General features: G+C 41.3%; 1 protein-coding gene across 4 annotated transcripts in view; it reads right to left on the reverse strand.

The window, feature by feature from the left end:
- SULF1 (sulfatase 1) overlaps positions 1-22,832 on the reverse strand; it is a 103,039-nt gene that overhangs the window by 38,559 nt on the left and 41,648 nt on the right. For all 4 annotated transcript variants that reach the window (XM_064442575.1, XM_064442576.1, XM_064442578.1 and 1 more), the window contains 3 exons: positions 20,172-20,411; positions 8,179-8,330; positions 5,977-6,146 (listed from right to left, as the gene is read on the reverse strand). In XM_064442575.1, the coding sequence (XP_064298645.1) occupies positions 5,977-6,146; positions 8,179-8,330; positions 20,172-20,411 (562 nt within the window). The remainder of the gene's footprint in view (positions 1-5,976; positions 6,147-8,178; positions 8,331-20,171; positions 20,412-22,832) is intronic.

The raw sequence follows: 22,832 nt of genomic DNA on the forward strand, positions 1-22,832 counted from the left end.
CAGGGGGTTTTATCCCAAAAGTGTTTGGCTAATCTTCTATTTGGATTGGGAGTCCTCCAGCTAATGAAAATAATACAGTACTTATATACCCCAGGAACACTTTCATTTCACATAAATAGAAGTCAACAATATTTTAAAATAATACCTATGGTAAAACTCATTGTAAAAAAATGAATAGTTTCTGTATAAAATTAACACCTATATTATTCTTTGAAATATGATTAGCAAACATTGCATAAGTGGTCATGTTTCTTCAGAAAAAGAGTAAATAAACAAAGGAAGCAAATCTTTTGTTTCCAGGGAAAGTAGACTTCCAGGTTTAGACACTGTTCTTGGAAAGCAGGAAGCCTAGGTTATGGGCAAAATTAAAAGTAAAAAAAACATGACCAGTGGCATGGTCAGTATTAATGTGAAGTTGAATTTCACCATTCTGGATCTACTTTCACTGCCTTTTAAAAGGGGAATTTTTTAAACCCAGGAATATTTGTATATCTGGGGATGTAAGGTATGAAAATTTACTCCTGAAATGTAACAGAACTGCTATATTTCAGAATAAAGAAGAAAAAATATTGTTATCCATTAAATATAACATGTTTTTAATGTAGGAAAGTTTACTTGTTGCTGCTGAAGTTAATTCTGTAACTAGAATCTTACCCCATTTCTACATCACACTAGTTCTAGTCCTTTTTAAAGTCACATTTGCAATGATGTGTGTGTTGATTTTAATCATTTATCTCTAAGTCAGGAATCCAAGTGGGCTTCAGGCCAGCCATGACGAGACACATTGACATGTCAAGATTTACTACTGATGCAAATGTGTGATTCTACTCTAATGGGTAAGTGTCCACATTACAAGAAATACCACTGTAACTGGCAGGTGTTTGAGACTTGGCCTCAGTGACTAGAAGGCATCCTGAATGCAGCCATCTCACACCCCAAATACACAGTTAAGACTGCTCTGGGGATTCCAAGGTGCAACAGCATTGCTCTTCATGCTTCGCTACTGCAAACACACCGCTACCGCTAGACCTGGTTGTTCAGCACCTTTCACACTATCTTTAAATGGAAATTGAAAATTCTGCTTTTCCTATCATCTACCTTTAATCACATTACCTTGGGAAGCTTTCCAATCTCTTTCCAGATACCATTTCTAGCTGCTCCTCCTAAGATATTTAGCCTGGCAGTAGGATTGCTTCCAGGTAAACATAAAATCTGTTTGTCAGTCCTCCTGTCAGCCCAAGGATCTTTAAGTCAGCACAGCCAGCAGTGTTTCAGATTTCCATTTTTTACATACTTCAGTAAACCTGCCTCCTGCAGGTTTTTGCTTCTAATGTTTGTTTACTTCACAGCTTATAAACAGCTTAGGTCTGATTCACAATTCCCCTAAGACTAGTTCACACTGGAAGGTAAAGAGAAGTTGAAGTGCCAGAGGCCCTGAGCATAACAGAGAATTCAGGCTTTCATTAGAGCATCCTTTGAGCCAGAGCTTTCCTGCTCAGCTGTCTGATGGAACAAGATTCCCCTGTAATGGCTGCCAGGGACACCTAGAGAAGCATCTCTTGTGTCATAACTTCATATTTAACAACAGCATTTATAAAGGTCTAGCAACCACCCTCCCCAGCAGATGATGTTCATTACCACAGCAAAAGTCTAAGTATTGCTTTCATCTAGGACACCTCCAGTCCTATCTTCTTCCACAGAAATAACTTCTGGGCATAGCTAGAGTACATGCATTAGTATGAATTATTTTCAGAAGTATATCACTCATTATGGTGATAGCAGCCAGCACAAACTTTCAGAAGTATTTTCAGGTGTCAGAAATGGGACACATTTTAAGGAGAGGAGAGGTGGGAGAGTAGGAGGGGGAATGGACACTTAAAAACAATAGAGAGTCTGCTGCCTGCAGTATGATATAGTCTGTTAAACTGAAGCTAATGAGAATTAACAGGGATCACTTAAAATTTATGATTAAACAGTATACACATCATTACCTTCCTTGTCCTTGTAAGAATTTTCATGCCACTGCTGCAGGCTGATTGTGCTGAGGAGGACAGGACTGCAAAGTAACGATAGCATGTAATTCTTCCTTTTCTTTTTGGCTTTGATGGGTTTTTCATAAACCTTATGGACTTTGTAGCTGCATTCATTTGATTTTCTTCTTTTCTTGTTGTTAAGTGGGGAAATGAGACCATTGGACACTCACATTTGAGGGCAGAACACTCCCTGAACTGGAATATCTCCTGCTGTAGCTGATCCCCTCTGCATATGTGCAAGTAGAAAACTTCTTCTAAACAAACTTCTGGTTTGTGTTTTTTAAAAATTTATAAAGGCAATATTCCAGTCAAATGATCGGCACTTTACCAGAAAAGAAGTTTTACATAATTTAAGGCCTGCTTCAGCTACTGTACTTTTAAGTAAAACTTCCTCTCACATGTGGTTGACAGGCTATCTTAATCCTTGGTTTGTAGGTATAACCTTCCATCTGAGTTTATAAAGCCAGCAAGCAGCTTTTGACCTGGTTTCCCTTCTTTGTTGGAGGTAGGCGTTACAGTAACATGATATAGCAACTACATTTTTAAAAACAAAATCCAAGGTCAGATGGCTGTCACCCAAGGTCAGAAAGAAAGAGATTCAAATGGTGCTTGACCACCAAGGAAGAAAACCTAAGGGTTAAACGTTCAAATTACACAAACCTTGGCAGCGGGATTTTATTGTTCTTATGCTCTTTTCACAGGAAGCACTGAATATTTTTATGAGAACTGGACTTCTTATATCTTTTAGAGCATTTTTGCTAGAGAAATCAGTTATTTGGAGGCTTCAGCCACCCAAATTGGCAGTTTATCTTCAGTTTATCTCATTTCTTAGTCTGCAGACTGAACTCTAACACATGCAGTTAGTCACTGCAATAAGAAACACAAAACAACCCAGCAAGGATCTCTTGAGGTCACTAGAGAAAAAACTCTTTGCAAGAAGGTTGCCAAGAAATCAACAACACCAGAAGACAAGAAGAAGCACAGCTGAGTCTCATATTCTGGCCTATTTCACAAGTAGCCTAGCAGAGCAAGGTGTTGGTTGATGAGAATCTCAACATGACCTGGCAACGTGTGCTTGCAGCCCAGAAGGCCAACTGTATCCTGGGCTGCAGCAAAAGAAGCATGACCAGCTGGGATGATTCTCCCCCTCTACTCCATCCTCGTGACACCCAACCTGGAGTACTGCATTTAGCTCTGGGGTCCTAGCATGAGCAGGACATAGACCTGTAGGAGCAAGTCCAGAGGAGGGCTGTGAAGATGATCAGAAGGCTGGAGCACCTCTCCTATGAAGACAGACTGAGAGAGTTGGGGTTGTTCAGCAGCTCCGGGAGACCTCATAGCAAACTTCCAGTACCTGAAGGGGACCTACAAGAAAGCTGGAGAGGGACTTTTTACAAGGACATGTAGTGATAGGACAAGGGATAATGGCTTTAAACTGAAAGAGGGTAGATTAAGTATATGGAAGAAATTCTTCACTATGAGGGTGGTGATGCACTGGAACATGTTGCCCAGAGAAGTGATCAAGACCAGGTTGGATGGGGCTTTGAGCAACCTGGTCTGGTGGAAAGCGTCCCTGCCCATGTTGGGGGGTTGGAACTAGATGACCTTTAAGGTCCCTTCCAACACAAACCATTCTATGATTCTGTTTAGACCCCAGGAATCCATGCAAATAAAAATTAATTTACACAAGTACTCAAATGAAACTAAGCCTGCAAATAGATAACTAGGATCTTTGCTTGATCTTTGCAGGTGACAGGTAACCTGTATAAGGTGGGGAGGCTGTTAAAATTTTGGAGACTAACTAAACCCATTGGTTCTGGCAGCAAAACCTAGAAAACAAGCAGGCTGAAAACACCAAGCCGTAGAAAGTGTCAGGAGCATGAAAAACCAATGCAAGTTCCTACAAGCACTCTTTTATCAGAAGACAGTGAGCATGGAGTCTAAAATGAGTTGCTTTGGCCTGGGGAGAGGTAGGATGAGATACAATGATTCAGTGCTTTTCTTCCAGACACAGTCCCCACAGCTAAGCGGAAACAGTTTGAATCCTACCCTCCTGTATGATGGATAGTCCCCCAGCAAACAGGATGGCTTGCCTGAGGCCAGGCAATCTGTGCCACTAAACGGGAAGCAATCTGTTGAACAGAGTGAGAACAAATAGACATAACTCTCCTGCTATGAAAAGGGGTGACTGAAAGACGACATGGGAGAGGTCCATTAAATTTGATGTAGTGACTATTCATCATTCCTCACAGGATAGGAAGTAGGGGACACTGGTGGCATGGGCAAGCTCCAGGTTTAGAAGGAAAAAAAAAGTAGTCCTTTGTCCCCGACGCATGGGGTGACACTGTGGAACTTGTTGCCACAAGATGGTGAGGCTGCCACCGTGGTTCAACAACAGATCAGACCGATGCACAGTGGCCTGGATGCTTTCCCTAAACTGGTGATCTTCAGAAGCTGGAAAATGAGGAAAAGGAATATCTCTTGGTTTTTTTTTTCCCCAAGCACTCCCTGCTGCTTTATGCTGGAGCACATAATTCCAGACACTGAGTTAGAATGATCTTTCATACAACCCAATATGACAGGTTTTATGTGTTCGTGCCTATCTTATTTTACCTTTAGGACATAAAAATGTGATAATTCTTCAGGACGATTATTTGAGAAACATTTTTAAGTGTATATTTACAAACTAAAGTATCAATCTCATCACTTCGGTATACAGGTAGGAATTACCCTGAATATATAAATAACTATGAAACATTGCTGACTGGTCTGCATTACCTGCAAAGACTAGTCTCAGGAATGTGGGATCATTGAGAATATAGGATAAGAAAAATATAGTTAAGAATGTAAGGTCAGGGAAAGTGGCATATCTAGAAAATAGCTGCCAATAAGAGGATAAAACCAATATAGACTAACAAATATTTAACCATGTGCCATGAACAGCAAATCTCTTTCTGGCCCCAACTAGTGATCAATTTATGCATGCAGTTTATGCAGTAACTGCTACTCCTTGCAATTGTAAACTAGCTAGTGTAACTACAAAGAACATCCCTGCATGTGAGCCACTGCAGAGTGTCCAAAATGCAATTTGTAGACCACAGAGCTTTTCCACAGTGTAAGATGATTCCTCCTAGTTTTTAGAGGCCAAATCAATGTACAGTCCAGCTAAAATATTTTATTATGTTATTTTCTCTGTGGAAGGAGGTGCAAAGACATTGTTTAAGCACAAATGGGAATAGTGGTCCACACATCTACAGTAGACAGCAGGGTGAAGGAAAGCTTCCCTGTCACCTCCCTATGAGGAAAAGGACCCATAATATTGAAGTTATAAAGCAAGTTTTAAAATCCAGGACTATTCTCATATTTTTACCTGGAGTTGGCCTCAGTTCTAGAAACAAAATGAAGAGGTTGGGTGGTTTTGTGGTTTTTTTTTTTTTTTAATTATAGTATAATCACCAGAAAAGATTAAGCATGTTATTTAAAAATGCCGTCTAATAGGCTGTTTTGGGCATCAGCCAGTATCTAGTCTATAAAAAATCTGGTGCAGTCAAAAGCTACAAAAGGGTGCTGGGTTATTAGAGCCCAGGAAGCGCATATCTTAGAGGAAGATGAAGGAAGTAATATCTTTCTAACAGATCCTGACCTGTGTCTACATATTTTCAGGGTATTGTAAGAACCTGCCCTTACAAAGCCAAATACTGACCTTTTAATCTCCCACAACTTCCCAGGAGGAAAAGAGCTTCTCTCTGTTTTGATAATGGTCAGAGCTGTTACTCTCCTCCCCAAAAAAAGCAAGCATGGCAAAAGAAACAAGTAAGTATCTACCACTTATCATGAGTTTCTTATATTTGAATTCTCTGTCACTACAATGTGTCCATAAAGAAATACCTCACAAGAAGTAGATACATGAAGCGGGTCTGGCAGCGTGTGATTTTTGACTTACATATGCTGTGAAGCATTGGGGTAGAGCTCTGAGAACTGTGGTGCCGAATCCTCAGGGCCATGGGGCGCAGCATGGCTGATGACCATCATTATGGGCCTGTGGGGATATATCCTCTTAGACATTCTGAAGTAATTAATGCTCTCATTAGTGATCAGGTCTGTGAAGTAGTCCTGGAACATAAGATTAACACAAAGCAAAAGTTACAAAGTGCATGATTAATTAGATCACATACTATCATGTTATTCTGTTATTTTCAAGTCCTCATTAAAGCTCAGATCAAGAAGTAAAAACATACCATCAAAGAGATGTATGATTTGAGGGAGCACAGGGAAGACTGAGAAGTAATTACTTTCTTAAGCAGTCAAGGCCACATAAAATGAGACAGTATTTTGCAAATCAGCTACAACAGATTAAGTAAATATGATTATCAGATTTCATAATATAATGCTAAGTAACGTTTAAAATGAGAGACTATACTGACAAAGATATATTTCTTGAATTTCATTGATAAAACACTTTCACAATATAATGGCTCCAAACTGCAACCCCAAACTCCTGCTTTGGTTTTTTGTTTACATAAACATTTATTGCCTGCTCTTTGTTCAGAGTATACTTTTGCACATGTACACCGTGGAAGAAAGCTACAACAGGCAACAGATTGCAAAAAATCTTTATCAAAGAAATTGCAAATGTGAATGCAGGGAGCGGTTGAATTCCTGTAGGCTCTGTTCATTTAATTGTGCAACTTTAAGGAGTGCAGCTGCTGAGATTAAGGTTGTGACTCGCTAATAAACTGGCTTAACCCACAGCCAAGGTGGCAAATGGAAGCCAATGAGGGGAAGGGAGGAAATGGAACTAAGAAAAAACAAGACGAAAACTTAAATTAAACCACCTGCCACCTTGGAGCATTCACTGTTGGCCTGGAGGTCTAGTGCGAGCTTCATTGAGAAAGTGCTGAGACAATGTTTGTAATTTCAAGCACTTCCAGGCATGACTAATCATATGTTGTGGATTCGAGGCCCCGAACAGCTGCAAAAGCAGAGCCTGAGGGACAAGGTCTGTGTCGCATGTCGGTGCTAGGACAAACCAACCAGCTGTGACCTCCTCATTTGCCCACTCCCAGTCCCCGCTGCCCCTTCCTCTCTCCTGTAGCACGCTCGGAGCACACATGGCTCTACCCTGGCTGCTACAATCCTTGCGGGGACATGGAAGAGACAGCGAGTGACCTTTTGGTGTACAAGATGGGTAATGACTGCGAGACACCAGTGTTGTGATAATTTCTGGTTTTGTGGCTCATTCCAGTGAAATGCCTGTATGACTGCTTTCCCAAAGCATTCACTCCCCTCCTGTTTGCCTGTTTATTCTAGCTACACACACAGAGTGTGTAAGGAATGTATAACTAACCAATATTCTTTATTTTCTTTTTTTTTTTACTCTATATAAATATATAATTAGTATCATGTAATTTCTACGGGTGGGGAAATCAGAAACAGGCATCGTGAGCTTCCAATAAAATCTCATTACATGGGTCAGAAACCACAGCTGCAACATCTGTATCATCTTCCATGAGCTACAGTCTGAGGAAATTCCAGATTGCTTTCTGCAGGCTGGAAAGTCTGCAATCTGCACTCCTAAGCCTTTCTGAGAAACTTCACGGCTGTGGGCAGGTCACCTTGGCGTACTTTCCAAACTTTGTCAAGAGCACAAACAAGGTCTGAAGTTTTCCAACGGCTGTGTTCTCGTGCTTATCTATTTTCAGAGTCATATCCGGAGTCTGACACCACAGGCGCACAGCCTTTTTTTGTGTGTGTGCACTGTATAATGGAAAACAGCATTAACTAAGGTTTCTTATGTGGGTAACAACTGACAACACACAGCTAACTTTAAATTTCAGTAGTGCAAGGGGTACAATTATTTTGGGGAAAGGCCTTTATTTACTACTTGCTTCTGCCACAGAACCACCACTTCCTAGCAGAGAGAGGGAAGGAGGCACCAGGCTGCACTGAAGAGCCCTTGAAAACTTTCTTCTGTTGTGTGATTAATATTCTTACATGGAAACTGATCTGCAATGCCCTGGAGAGAAAATGACATCTCAATTTCTTGGTTGTAGTTGGTTAATTAATTAATTATCTGGTTAATTAATTATCAGAAAGTGATTTTTATATGGATTAATGATGCAGCATTTATGTGTCTGGAAAATACCTTTGCATAATCAAATCCATGCTTCTCTTTGTTACCATTGCGAGAAATGGTGTAATTATAGAAGCGAGAGTTCTTCACTAATCCAACCCACTCTCTCCACCCAGGAGGGATGTAGCTGCCATTGTATTCATTGAGGTATTTCCCAAAAAAAGCTGTGAAGGTAAAAAAAAAAAAAGAACACACACACACACATGAGTCTTTGCAATCCAAGTTTTTTAGTCTGAGACAAAAGCATGCATGAATGAAGATAAAATGTGTTAGAATGAGTCAGAGTTGCTTTATCAAAAATGTTCCTTTTATACCTTATATGGTTTTGAAATTAAAATAAGTTATTTCCAGAGCTTTTATGAGAGTTGAAAGCCCTTGTGACTTTAGGTTTTCTTCTTAATCTTTTGGAATCTAGTGCTCATGTGAAATATTTTGGGTTTTGGTTTTTTTTTTTTTAGAATGATCATGTTCCTCTTGGTTTCCACTTGAAAACTGAATAAAAATTCAGTGTCCAGCGGAAATATCTGAGAAACACCTTGTGTTTTTTAGCAAGTCCTGTGATGTTTTGAAGCTTGGCTTCTGACTGAAAGTTTGGGCTTAGCCACCTGCCTACTTTTGCTGGTTTGATAAAAGGTCTGGGGAGTCCAGATCTCCATCCCACTGGGCCATGTTTGGTTGAGCAAGAGGGATCCCCACCCTGCTTTGCTACCACAGCTTCTCTAGGGCAACACTAATGAAGAGACAAAGACTTGGAGGGCAACTACCTCTACCTGGCCCCAGGTGACAAGTCAGAACCCACTCAGACTGAAACTTTCAGCCTTTGCTGTCAGGCTGTTAGGAGGGCTTGCAGGTGCTCCTGACAATTCCTCTGGAAGGAAGTGAAAAGGAAAACAATCTCACAATGGAGCGCACTCCCAGCTATCTGGGAGTTGTGAATTGCTTGTTGCCAAAGATACGCAGACACCAAAAGCTGGCCAACTGGCTTTGGGAGGGTGGATTGTTGCTGGCATGGCATGCTGGCAAATGCAGGCGTGTTGCTTCTAGGGACAGATGGGTGTGGAAGCTCTTTAGCTCCTTGTGTATTGTCTTTGGCCTGGATAAAAAAGTCAGTTTGGATGGCTCTGCTCTGCTTCTCTGCTGCCTGGGAAATGTGGTGACAAAACACCTGACGGGGCCTGCAACTTGGGTTTTTAGGGATTTATTAGCTCCAGCTCATTCCCAGCAAGTTACCGGGGTGTCTGGGTAACTTCACTGTTTGCATTTTTAATTTTCTTGAGTTTTACAAGCCCCTGGAGGGTCACCTGTGCCAGCAGATCTGGCTCCCATGTCCCCAGCAGTCAGCACAAAGGTACACCCAGTGCTCACAAAATGAGACACCTCTGAAACAGAGGGAATAACAGAGACCTCTCCCTTTCTAGTGACAAAGCTCTTCTGGCTGGCAGCTGCCCACCTCACTGGTGGTACCATCCCTTGTGGTATGCAGCCCCTGCCCTCACTGCTGGCCCTGGCTTGGCCAGCCAGGCCTGCCCATGGAGATCTGCCACCCAGGATCAGTTCCTCAGCTGGGCTTCAGGATACACGTCAAAGCCCGATACTTGTTTCCTACTAGGAAATGAAATCACTTTGAAAAACCTCACACTCAGCCTAGACACATTCAACCTAACCAAAAAAGCACATTTGTGGAAGGGCTTAAATAATTCAGATCTGATTGATGTGGGCATTGTGAACTTCCTGGGAAAAACTGGTGGAAAAATCAAAATGTTCATAATTAAAACTTGCCTGAGGCAACATAAATACGGTGCAATCAGATCCTGTAACTGCCAACTGTCACTAACCAGAGGTTACGGTCATATATAATGTTACTTTCCTATACCACGTGGAATGTGACATATAAACAAGACCAACAGACACTAGACCAGGCTTCCAGCTCTTCCTCCCACAGCCACTCAGAAAGCAGCACAGCTGCTCTCCTTTTTTCTCCTGAGGCCAACCAGAAGTCAAGAACCTTGAGGTGAAGAGGGTGATCGTGGGGAAGGGATATGTACCCAGCCCCATTGCGTCCCAGAACGGAAACCATACCTCTCCTCTAAGGCAGCCAAATTGGGCTAAACATTCAGAGAGTCAGACGTCCAGGGAAAGTGTAAGGGTAAAGGCTGAAATACTGTGGGAAGGGAAGCCAAAGAAAGAGAAGAAGGGGAAGAGAAGTCAGAGAGAGGCAACAGTGAAGAAAAGTATGGGAAAGTGGTGTGACCAAGAGAGAGGAAGCATTAGTGAGCCAAGCAAAATCAAGGACAGTCTGTGGTTACAGGGGACATCTGAGGTCAGCCATTCTGAATGCCATCCCAAATCCATCAGCAGCTACTGCGTGACCTTGGGGAACCTGCGCGTGCTGCGCTCATCTGTGAAGGACTCTATTGCCAACCACAAAGATCAGAGTCTTTCAAGCTGTGAAATGGAAGTTATGGCAATTTATCATGTAGGATGGTTTGATAGCCCCACCTATAATTAAGATTGACTAACACTGAGACCTGAACTCTGCTGTTTACAGTCTTGCCAAATTTCAATCATTAGTGATGATAGTTTCCATGCTATCTGACTCAGGCTGCATTTTGCTCTATGGAACATTTTAGCCAAACAGTTCAGCAATTTCCAAGAAAAAGGCTAGGGAAAAATAAATGGGTTTGCCTATTTAAAAATAATTGGCAAGCTTTTCTCTAAGAAGTTCTAGTGTCTGTAGGTTTTGATGTAGTGCCCTTGTAAATAACAGAGGTGGCTATGAAAACCTGTCTCGAAATGGTCAAACTCTGAAAAACTGTAGCACACAGATGATCAGGAAAAACTTAGAACAGCTTCTCAGTTTAATGTCACCATAGGGTGTTCCTTTGGACCTGAGAAAGTCCCCACAGTTTCAGTTTTGGCACTAAAACAAAAACCAGTCAGGTTCTTTCCTTCTCTCTCTTTTGATATTCAGGTATTACCTGAGAGAAAGCCATCAGCATAAACTGCAGAAATTAAATTAACCTGAGGCATAAGGATGAGAAAGGAAACTGAATTTAGAAAAGGAAAGGGAGGCTTGGAGCTGGTGGGGGCCAATCCATCTTGGAATTTCCTTGGTTTAGATTACTTAATTTTCCAACATTGATAACGTTTTGTTGGCTCCCCTTTGGCACCCTGAACCCCATATTTTGGTGCATGTTATGAGACTTTGGATTGACAGACTGAACCATTCACCTTTGTGTTGGCAATGATTTAGTATTTTATCATAAAAATAATCTCAGAGCTGTCAAGTTTTAAGTGGCTCCTTGAGTGACAGTTTGCAGAAATAGACGTTTCCCCCTGTTGTAGAATAAAGCAGTTCCCATGTCAAATGTACAGCAAAGCCTGGAATACTAGTAGGAGCAGTGGTAGCTGTGATAATGGATTACATTTGCCAAATTGCTTTAACCAAGAGTGGTTTGTCGGACAAAAGCTCAGGAGGATATGAGTAATTAGACAGATGAAGGGAAAAGCTAGGCTTGTACTGAAACACAAGAGTTTAGTCCCTTCACCGTGGGATTTTCCGAGTACCACAGAGTATAGGATAGGGCGAGTGAGTCAGAGCTGGAGCCCAGCACCAGCAGTTAGTGTCTGGCTCTTCATGCTCTGAATGAAGACAAGTACCAGAGTAAAAGGAAAGCACAGTAGCGTCCATGGGGCCAAATAACAATCAGCAAGCAATCATGACGGGTGTCCTAGTTGTTTTTTGTTAACCGTAGGATTGTAAACAATTAAAGTGCTATGGTACATGTCACAGAACTGCCCAGGAGCTGACACTGTGATGTGCAAATGTCCTAGCTGGATCTTCACATGTTTGGCTCAACCACATCCTTAACTTAGCTGTAGCCTGACACTTTTTGAATTGCCCAAGTCTGAGTACTGACTGGGAATGCTCAGCTTTAGAAGCTGCTTGCACTTAGCAGTTACAGGGTTTAGGAAGCTATTTCTGCTTGTAATTAATAAAACAGAGATTATGACTCAATGGGTAAAAGCCTCATTAAAAAGTAATGCCATTTCAAGGGACATCTTTTCATTATTGCGTGAAATGGCCCCCACAGAGATAACAGGAAAGATAAATGCTGATTTTTGCATTTTAATAAGAGAGTCTTTATCTGCATTCTGGCAGTTTTGCTAACTGTTCCCAGGACACATTGTTATTTTTTAATCACATGTAGAGTAGCTTATATATCAGAATAATTGCATTCTGTGTATGTTCAATTAAGTTTATGCAAACAACAACACATGTCATGGTGAACAGAGTTATACAGACATCTATATGTCTCAGGAGTGGCTGCAGAGTATATATGTTTGATACCTAATATGAATAGATGCCTTAATACAGGGGTTTTTTTCCCTTTAGCAATTAGCTAATGAGTCCTGAACTGGACCAAGAGATACAGCAGGTTGCAGTGGGTGCAAGACAAGGAGAATTTGACCCAGGGGATCTCTGAAGTTTGAAGCCAGGATATTTATCGCTGAATGTGATCCAAATTTTCATAATACCCAGTACTTTTTTCCCCAGTATTTTCTACAAGCATTTATGACCAATGTTTACAGTATTATACAACAGAATTAGTCCCCTAACTCCTGTCAGCATTACTGGATTAGCATACAGGTGAACTGGGCTACATCTACTGGTGAGACATCTCTGCACTTCCACAGATCAAAGGACGTATATTATGTTCTACGCCCTTGTTATTTGTTGAGGCTTATGGGAATGTTTCCGTTTTAAAACAAACCCAAACCTTTAAAAAGGCATGCTGCAGTAAGGTTTAGTCACCGTGACCCAGACAAGAGCTTTAAGGAGACAGCCCACTTCCTTTAACAAAGTCAGGAAACCATTTACAGGGGTTGCGAACCACTGTTTATATGACATTTCAGGGCTGACATACAGTGATTCTGTGCTTCTGGGGACAGAGCCCAGCAAAACTGCAACTTCCGGATTATTCCAGTAAATTCCTCCTTGCTTTCTTCCCATTATGCAAGTGATAGATTCAAACCCCAGAAGTTTGATTTTTCCCTTCTGTTGAAAAATTACAGAGGATTATTGTATCACGTCATTAAAGTGCAGAAAGCCAGGTCAGTATGCCAGCACTGCCTAAGAAATGAAATAAGCACGGTCCCAAAAATGCAGTGAGGAAACTGAGGCACCAGGAGGGTAACCCTCAGCTAGACCTAAGTCATGCAGGAAGCCTGTGGCATTGCCAAGAATATTATTCAGATTTTGCAGTTCCCAGTCTTGTAACTTAACCGCAGCAGAAAACCTCAGGTTTTCTACTTTTTCTCCAGCTTTGTGGGTCTTTCCCAGTTGCTGCCAGGTTTACCATTGTAACCAAAAAGAGCATTAAAGATTTTATAACTCAGCAGTTGCAAAAAGCATTAGCCTATAACTTGATATAGCAATCATTAGCCTGGGTGATGTCTTTAACAAAGCCTGTATTATGGGCCAAGCTGGTAGCGCTTTCCAGTATTGATGTTGTCTGACACTTCTCATTATAAGATCCTGTTTTCAGTTGCTTATAACTTTCTTATACTTGGAGTGAATTTTTCCACACTGGATGTCTGCCTCAGGCTCAATTTTTTGAAACTTCTTAGACCAAACAGTAGCCATCTTTGAGAACCTCAGTAATGGAAAAGGAATTACATTTAACATCTGAAAAAAATTATGTGAGCTTCCATTTGATAGCACTTCCATGCTCTGCACTGAAAGCATGGACTCTGTCAAAGACATGATGGATTCTCTGTCAAGGAGACATCTTTTATCATCGTGGTGAAAATCTGTCCAAAATTTGCTCAGTTTTGGAAAAAGCTCTGCAGTTTGTCTGTGCTGGAGATCTGGGCACCTCAGGACTTTATGCCCTGTCCACCTGTGAGTGCTGTCAGTAGGTAGGAGAAAGTTGAGATAAAGAGGTAACCAGATAAGGCCAAGCAATTTGGGGAGCCGCAGGAGATCCAGCAAAGGAGCTGAGAGGGCAGGAAAGCAGTGGGTGCTTGGGGACCCAAGACTGGCAATGTCAACCAAGAAACCGGACAGTGAGAGCAGAAAGGAGAAAAACGCTGACTGACATGGCAAGGGCAGTGGGAGAAGCAGATTTGCTGATCAGGCTGGGAAAGGAGATCACTAGCGGTAGGCGGTGGGAACGGGATGTGTCTGCCAAGGACTGACTGGACCCAGGAGGGCGAGGGAGGGTGGGGACAACCTGAGGACAGACAGGCTGGGGGACAAGGCTCAGAGCAGAGGCTGAGGTGAGGTCCTGCAGGGTCAGAAAACTGGTACGAGGAAACTGAAGAGTGGAGACTGCTCCCCCTAATGGGGTAGGACAGTGGGGAGGGCACAACAATGCTTGAAAGGACTCCTGAGTATCACTGGTACCTTTCTTTCAGCAGACATCTGAAAACCTGTAGCTTCCACCCTGAGCCCCCATATAATGTGATAAAACCCCACTCTGCCTAGTAACTCCGTAAGAAAACCATACAGTTTTGCAGAGGGGATCTGAGACCCCCATCCCTGCTGATGTGGATGCCAGCATCATGCCACTTGATAGAACTGGTCTATCTTTTTAAACCAGGGAAATTTCACCCTCCAATTAGGGATATGTTATTATGTAGTTAAATACTATCATTTGGCTACGTTAACAAGAGAGACTAAATAGTTGCACAATGTTCTACCCAGATTTTCCACAATGAAGCACTTGAATATGTAAACTTGTTAAAAATCTTCTAATGTACAGTTTTCTGTGCAATATTTAATAGCACAGAATTCTGTTTTAAGCATAAGTAGGCAAACATGCTGTGGTTTTGATGAGGTCCTGGACAGAAACCAAAATGAGGTTCACTTCCCATGATACCATAGAACTTGAAAATCCTGCATGTTATCCATTTCAGCCTTTTCCCTCTTCTGCATTTCACTTTTTGTGGACTATTTCGATACATTCAGCATATTTAGTTTTTATTTATACATTTCTTAGTTTGACTGAAAGTGCAATTTCATTCTGAGAAGTGAGGCATATTTTTAATTATTTAAAATATTTACAAGTTAAATTATGTTTGCGGCTCCTCAGCCTCTTTTATAGCAATTAGGAGAGAACCTGAATGGTTGGAGTTCTTTCTCTTTCTTTATTTTCACTTTAGAAATATTCTGAAAACCAGGACTCATTCCCTGCTCGCTCATTCCCACCCCTGTATCACATTCTGTCACCCTCTCTGGTTTGAAAGGGTGCATGAGGCAGGATACAAATTAGGTCACTGAAATGATGCAGATTAAAAATATGTGCTGGCAGAGGATTGTACTGTAAGGCTGTGAACAGGAAACACACTGGCTTTGCCTACAGAGGAAAAGTATTGTCTGCCCACGCCTTCAGGAGGCATAGCTTTTGCTCCCTTTATGAAAGATTAACTTGTCCCTGGGTATCAGAGGGAATGGTACACCTCAGCTTTCAGTCTGCTGTCATCTCGGCATGTTATCAGTTCTTTAGTCACTACTCTAAGAAATATACCCATAAGTGACAGATGTCAACTGACATGCATCAGAAGCTGATGTGAACTGTTGAACATATTAACTAGATGTCAAGCAAGTGACCGTTTCTGTTCATCATTACACAGAATTCTGTGACTAATGTCAAAACATACCAGATAGTGACACCTTGATGTCCAGTCATTTCCTGCATTCTGAGCTTTACAAACGCAAACATTTAGAAATCAACAGTCAAGTTGCTTAATTTTGCTATGTTACCATTTTTGTCCCACAAAAGGCTGAGAATGCCATCAGGACACTCGCATGCATGAATCCTGGATGTTATTCTGATCCATTGATACTTGTGAGAAAGAAATAAAATATTGGGAAATACATCTTCCCAAAGCCAAATCTAAAAGATGTAAGCAAATAACTGCCTTATTTGGTGATCCCTGTTCTTTCAGGTGGGACTCCGTAAGGGGAGAGCCTGGTCCTGAGTTTGGTGTGCTGTTGTGAGGCTGTCAGCGGTCACTGAGCCAGGGCAGACTCCTGTTGTCTCCTGCACAGTTACGCTGGCTGTGAGGGCTAAGAGGAGTGAGGATTAAAGTGTAATAAATTTATAAAGTAACACTAAGCAGAGAGGGCTCTGAATGCAGATGCATGTTAAGTGAGGGTGGGAATTTTAGACTTACATTTCTCTTCATATTTTCAAAAAGATGAAACTTCAGCTGGTAAAAATGTAAAATCCAGCATCATACAAATTGTGACACACTATTTAACAATAAAATGATTGTTGCATGTATGTCTCCTGGCTATTGGCTGTGCTGCTGTCCTGGCTCTCAGTTCTAAAATACTAAGATAATACTCAGCTACTGCTTGGTTATTAAAATGTAGCATAATCCTCCTTTCCTACTGGAGGAATCCAGGGCTGAGGTAGTGCACTCTTGAAGTTTTCCTTTGTGTTTGTGTAGGTGAATGTCAGTGTGAATTGGCACCACTGGGGAGCACATCTGAGAGGCAAGGCTATGTGTTGTAGGGCTGGGACAGAACAGTAGAAGGTAAAGAAAGTAAGAGACTTCAACAGTACCACAGGGAGGGCTGAAAGAACAGCAAATAGCCAGCCAATACTTTGGAAAGCACAAAACAAAATCTCTAACTCCTGCATCTAATAATGTTTTGAATAAAGTTTCTGAATCTAAATAGCTGAAGGGATGTTTATTGACGTTAAAAACTATGATATGAAAGAAAACTTCTCAAGCTTTTGTCACAATTTCCACAAAATTTGAAAGTGATTACAGAGTGACCCTTTTTCCTCCCCAGTATGAGCAGCTGGAGCCTATGTAATTAAAACAAATGTCTCATCTCTCTGAAGCTCTCCACAGTTGCTTTGTTTTCTCTTTCTACTTATTTACTGTGCCTCCCCTGCTATTTCCTACAAATTCTAGTATAATATTACCATTTTGTGAACTTCCAGCAATCAGAAAGCTGTGTAGTTGACTCACTGATGCATTAGCATGTAGCTTGTGAGTAAGAGAAACCATAAACACTGAAACATCCTTAATTGTTTGGGATTTTTTTTTAACGATAATTAGAAGCAAAAGTGATTTTGGTTTGGCAGTGTTGTACCTGAGTATTGTCTGCCCTGCTAGCACCCAGAACAGTTCCTGCCTATGATTTGGCACTGACGTATAATCTTCAAAACGGGATGTTTCCATGAAATGCAACATCTCCTTTAGGTCACATCAGAGTAGAACAGGAGTAGAAGAGTAAAATAAAAAAAGGAAAGAAAAATCTATTCTGTTCTTTGCCAAGTTTTCACAGTGGTCTCTAATTATGACTGTGGTTTATTAGAGCACATTTCAGGCATCTCTTTAAATGGCCTGCTGTGCTTGTGTGGCGTCCTCATGGCTTCAGCAGGACTCCCCTCATGAACAGTCTGCCCACGTGTGATCAGTTGCAGTATAGAGGGTTTAGTTAAGGCTGCAGCAGGTTTAGACACTGCATGCTTTATAGATGTTGGAAATCATTTGGGGTGAACAGAAATAAGGACATTATATAAACAATCCCCCACTCCTTTATTTACAACGTCTTCTATAATAATTTGATCCTATGTAAAAAGTGAGAGCTAAATCCTCATCATTTCAAACAGAGAACCAGGTTCGAGGCATTGCACATTGTCTTATCTGGACTGGAGCTCCCCGGACCAGTGCCTTATCAGGACTGTCACCAAACTGTGAGTCGCCTTGGGTCACTCACTTCTCTTTCTCCACCTCGGTTTCCTGTGGAGGAGGATACTTATTTCCTCTCAAAACGCATAGAAATGCCCAGGGTAAATACCCACAACATCTGCAATACCAGCAGAGTCATGACTAGTCTATGTGGCATGTGGCCACTCTCTCTCCCCGCTTCCCTCTTTTTTACTCCCAGTTATTCTTGACTCCCAGGTATACCCAAGTCATTACAATTTTACTAAACTTTCTAGCTGTGAAGCGCAGATTATTAGTTGCTTAGTGGATTTGTGATTAATTTTTAATGAGGCAACACTGTCTTTGAAAAATGTATTATAAGATCTGCTGTTAATTAAGCTGCCACTTCAAAAATAATTGTGGGGCAATTAGAAAGTAGGTTCATCTTACAAGGAGTAAATGGATAAATTCTTTGGGGCCATATCATTTTAAGGTCAAACAATGTACCTTGGTCAGAATCAGAGTTCCATACAAGTATTTTAATTTGTTTCCATCTCCTTTTTCTTCTTCCTGCCCCTTGTTAAAACTCACCTACACTGACAGTTTTAGGACTGATGTTCTCTCTGCCTGCCTTTGGAAAGAGATTTTTTCCTTTTCTTTTTCTTTTGACCCCTTTTTCCTTTCCATTTAATAGGGCCAAGTCTGCATTTAGCAGACATCTCCGCACGCCTTTGTAATACAAGGCAGTGCAGAAAATATACCCAAAGCAGAGTGTTTACCGTGAGAAGTGGCGAGAAGGCTAGTGACACAGCTACCCAGTTTATGCATGAGGCATTTAGTTGTGCAGGTATTAGATCACAAATCTATTGATAATAAATTTTTTAAGAACAGGAAAGCCAGGTCCCACATGAAGCAGCCATAGATCAAGAAGAAAGGATTTCTGAGACATAAGCCATGAGACAAGGCTTATATTGTAGGGCAAATTCAGCACCTTTTCTAGAAGTGATTGTCAATTCTCTCTCCCCTCTTTTTCTCCTCCAAAGCCTTGATGCTGACCCTTTCTCAGGTTTACCAGTGCTGTACTCAGATGGCAACTTCACTGAACCTAGCTTAATAGAGACTGAAAAACTATTCAGTGCATGTGTCAGAGCCAACACCAGGTCCAAATAAGTTAAATATTTGTCTGTTTTTGCTTTTTAAACAGGATGCAGAAGTTCTCCAGAACTACAGATACAGAGAGACAGAAGAAAAAAGAGCAAGTTGTCTGTGTGGTGAAGAAAAGACGACAATCAGGCAGATAAATTTAAGGCATTGGATATAGCAGCATTAAGAGAATTAGGACAAGCAGACAGCATGGAGACATTCGCCTGCTATATGTTTTGAAAGCGATCCATTCTTGAGCCTAAGCTGCTAATAGAGACAAATTTCTTTGCTGCCAGTTACATTGTAAGGAACATAGTTGGCACTGAGATCTGTGCTTCGTTGGTCCTGTAAAGGGGAGTCTTTGTAGTCGAACGACGCTTCTGGACAAATTGCACCCTGATGACCTCGCACAACTCCTGTACCTTGCGAAGGGGAAGTCAGGCTGGAGCCTAACGTGTCTACAGATTGAATCTTAGGGGATAGGTGATGCAGAAATGAATCAGGTTTTACATCAAGCTGAAGCACAGACGAGAGGAATAAGAAGAGTTCTTTGTAGACAGGAAAGGGATCTCCTGACTACGGAAAACCACCAGGAATTTACAAGAAAACTATCAAATCTTACTGGTGCAGAGCAGAACAATCCTTCTTAAAGGCATGTTTCTGTTCCTTTTCAGAAAATGCAAATGAAATATTGCCCCATGGCAAAGTTTAAATTGTACCATTCACCTTGTTTCACTCCCATGACAGGCACTTCACTCCTGTGAGGTCTTTGGCACCAGTCCCCCGCCTGGCCCTGACATCTTCTTCCATAACTGCTAGCAGCTGTCCACAAGCAGGCCATAATACTGGCCATAATCACGGCTGGAACTGCCAGTTCAGACCCACAATGCCACTAAAATGCACCTCTTTCTCACCAGGTGTAACTGCCCAACAGCTTATTTCCCACCTGGGACATCCAAACGTGAAAATATGCTGTTCCGTTACAAGTTCAGTTCTTTACACAGCCATTAGCTGCGGATCGGGACCAGCAGGCAGTACTACTCTCGCTTTTCATAACACTAAACCTCTGCTCTGTAAACCCAATTTGGGACAATATTTGCTTCATTTTAGGCAGTGATTCGAGTCTCACTGCTGAATACCTGTCACCTTCACTTTAAACAAAGAACTACTGTTGATTTGCCTCTTACCTGTTCTATACCCAGTGTTATTGAGATACACGGCGAAGGTACGTGGCTCATGAGTAGCCTGCCATGAGGGAGAAGAGCAGTTTTCGTTGTTGGTGTATATGTTGTGGTTGTGGACATACTTCCCAGTCAGCATGGAGGAACGCGATGGGCAGCACATTGGGGTGGTTACAAATGCATTGATAAAAGACGCCCCTCCATTCTCCATAATCCTTCTGGTTTTATTCATCACTTGTAAGGACCCTGCAATTAGAGGTACTGATCATCACTGTTCTGCAAAAAATAGTTAGAATATATTGGCTACTACTATGCCATTAACAGGATCGGTACTTAGCTCACCTTTGCACATCAGTCTATACTACTACATAGCTTAAGTAATTTTAGAAGAAAAGATGATATTTTTATTATATCACCAAAAATGTTTTTCATGATTCCAGAAATACATTTTTCTCAGGCTCCAAAACAAATTAAAATACGGAAAAATCTATAAATACAATGTTAAATATTCAGAGCTGTATCAAATGTATACATTAATAGTTCTTCAAACACTGCTGTAGGAAAACAGTATGCTACACAGACTACATCATTAGTCAATGTGCCAATAAAATATGTAAAAATCTGAGATTACCAATAATCTGTTACAATTCTTTCCATTTTATCAGGTAATCAGAGAGAGAAAAAGAGAGAGAGGAAGAAGGTAAGGGAGAGAGTGTGAATAGGGGAGCAGAAAGAGATAATTTGGTAACAATTTTTCTAGAGGGAAGTCTCTCTGGACACAGGATCAGCATTTCTGGCTCTGATATTGAAGCACTATGCACAAAATCAGTTTCTGGGGATGAATCTGTACGCAAAGAATATTGGCAAAATTCAGCACCTTTCTCAAGAAACTGTACTGATCCAGTTTAAAGAACAAAGATTTTTTTTTTTTTTGCATCCTTCAGAACACCTTCATGAACAACAAGGTGAGACAGGCAGGGCATGCAGATTTCAGATTGCAGAAGGACTGAGCAGCCTCTGATAGGGTCCATCAGTATTTGCTGACAGCTGACAAACTGCTCTTTCTGTTATCCAGCAAAGCAGAGACTGAAGAGTGAGGGTGAACCATGGATATGGCAGTATTTGTCCAGGAAAAAAGTTTGTGAACTGTAATACAGGCACAATTTTGGTGGAAAAAAGAGGTTTCTGGAATTCTACTTTCTTTTTTACCTTTGTTTTTACAATTAATTTTGCACAGTTGACAGCAGTGAGCTTTAATTTAAATTCATTGATTCCACTGATACAATAAGAGTTTTCTTCCTGGCGGTTTTGTTTGGGTCACTTGAAAATGAAATTAAAAAAATTAAACATGAAAGACATGCCTGTAAAACCACAAAACTGCCAAGGAGGCTCAGCTTGAAGTCCAAGCAGTAAAATCTTGCAAATGATTTTACTAGTTAAACATGTTCTGTTTTGTTCTGGGGCTAAGGAGTCAGTGCTGACTATGAAATCTTTTGCATTAAAATGGTTTGATTTAGAAAAGTAAGAGGCAGTTAGCTCTTCAGCATTTCCTGGTGCAGTGTCAGTGTGTGTGTCTTTAAGGATACATTTAATACCCTGCATATAAGTGACTATCATTTTGGACCCTTCTCCTTCACATCTCCTCTTTTCTAAATGCAGAGTATCTGCATTCGTGCTTTCCTGAACTCAGTAGAGACAAAATCCATGTAGAGGTATAGAGAAGAAAGAGAGTAACTGAGAGGTCCCTGAACACAAAAGGTCTCAATTTGTTTGAGAGGGAACATTTCACTGAATTGTTGAGTAAAAGTCAAACGGGAGATCATCCTCACTCTACATGTCTTATCTTAGACCCCATGCTGGCTATTCCTTTTCATTTTTACTTTTGTTTTGTTTTTGTCATAGCTCTCCCATTTTTGAAATGTCACAGTTTACTACTGAGAGCTCAGCTGTAAAGTGCGTGTAGGTCCTCAGACGGAAAGTGCTCTGTTCAGGCACACTAATGCACAGTAACAGCAGCAGAGCTGATGTGCACTTTCATGCTTCTATGCATTATAAATGAGTAGCTGTTAGAGCGCTTCCTCATTCCTCTGCTTGGTCAGCCCTCTCTCTTTGCAAACCTGCTGTTTATGAGTAAGTTTTTCCTCCAGGTATGCACTTACTGACACTGATAATAGATTTAGCCCCTCTGGAAATTCTGGAATAGGCACTTCAAAGCAGGTGAGACTTCCTCATTTGGAAAACAAAACATAAGTAAGAGATAAAACTTGCTGATATAAGTTATAATCCTTTGCTGTCTGTAGTTCTCCTCACAGCTTGTGCTCTTTACCATCTGGCCCACAGTCTTCAGGGCACACATACTCAGGCACTCTCTGACAGCAGGATGCTCAGGCTCTACATGACCGATTGGTGAACACCTGAGCGGAACCAGATAAGCGGGAACAACCACTTTGGACACAGAAGGTAGCAAGTTTTGTCAGACAAGAAATTCAGTGTCACCTCTCAGTCTATTCTCATATACCAATAAATATGTTTAGTAACCAAGGTTTCACAACAAGTCTTAAAGTTGCTATAGATTTTCAACCAGGTGTAACACAGGTGGACTTCACTACAAAGGGCTGGCTAGAGCCACCTTGTCTTTATTTGGGACATATGTAAGGCCCCAGGAAG

The sequence above is a fragment of the Phalacrocorax carbo genome, chromosome 2 (assembly GCF_963921805.1).
Source record: "Phalacrocorax carbo chromosome 2, bPhaCar2.1, whole genome shotgun sequence".
Lineage (NCBI taxonomy): Eukaryota > Metazoa > Chordata > Aves > Suliformes > Phalacrocoracidae > Phalacrocorax > Phalacrocorax carbo.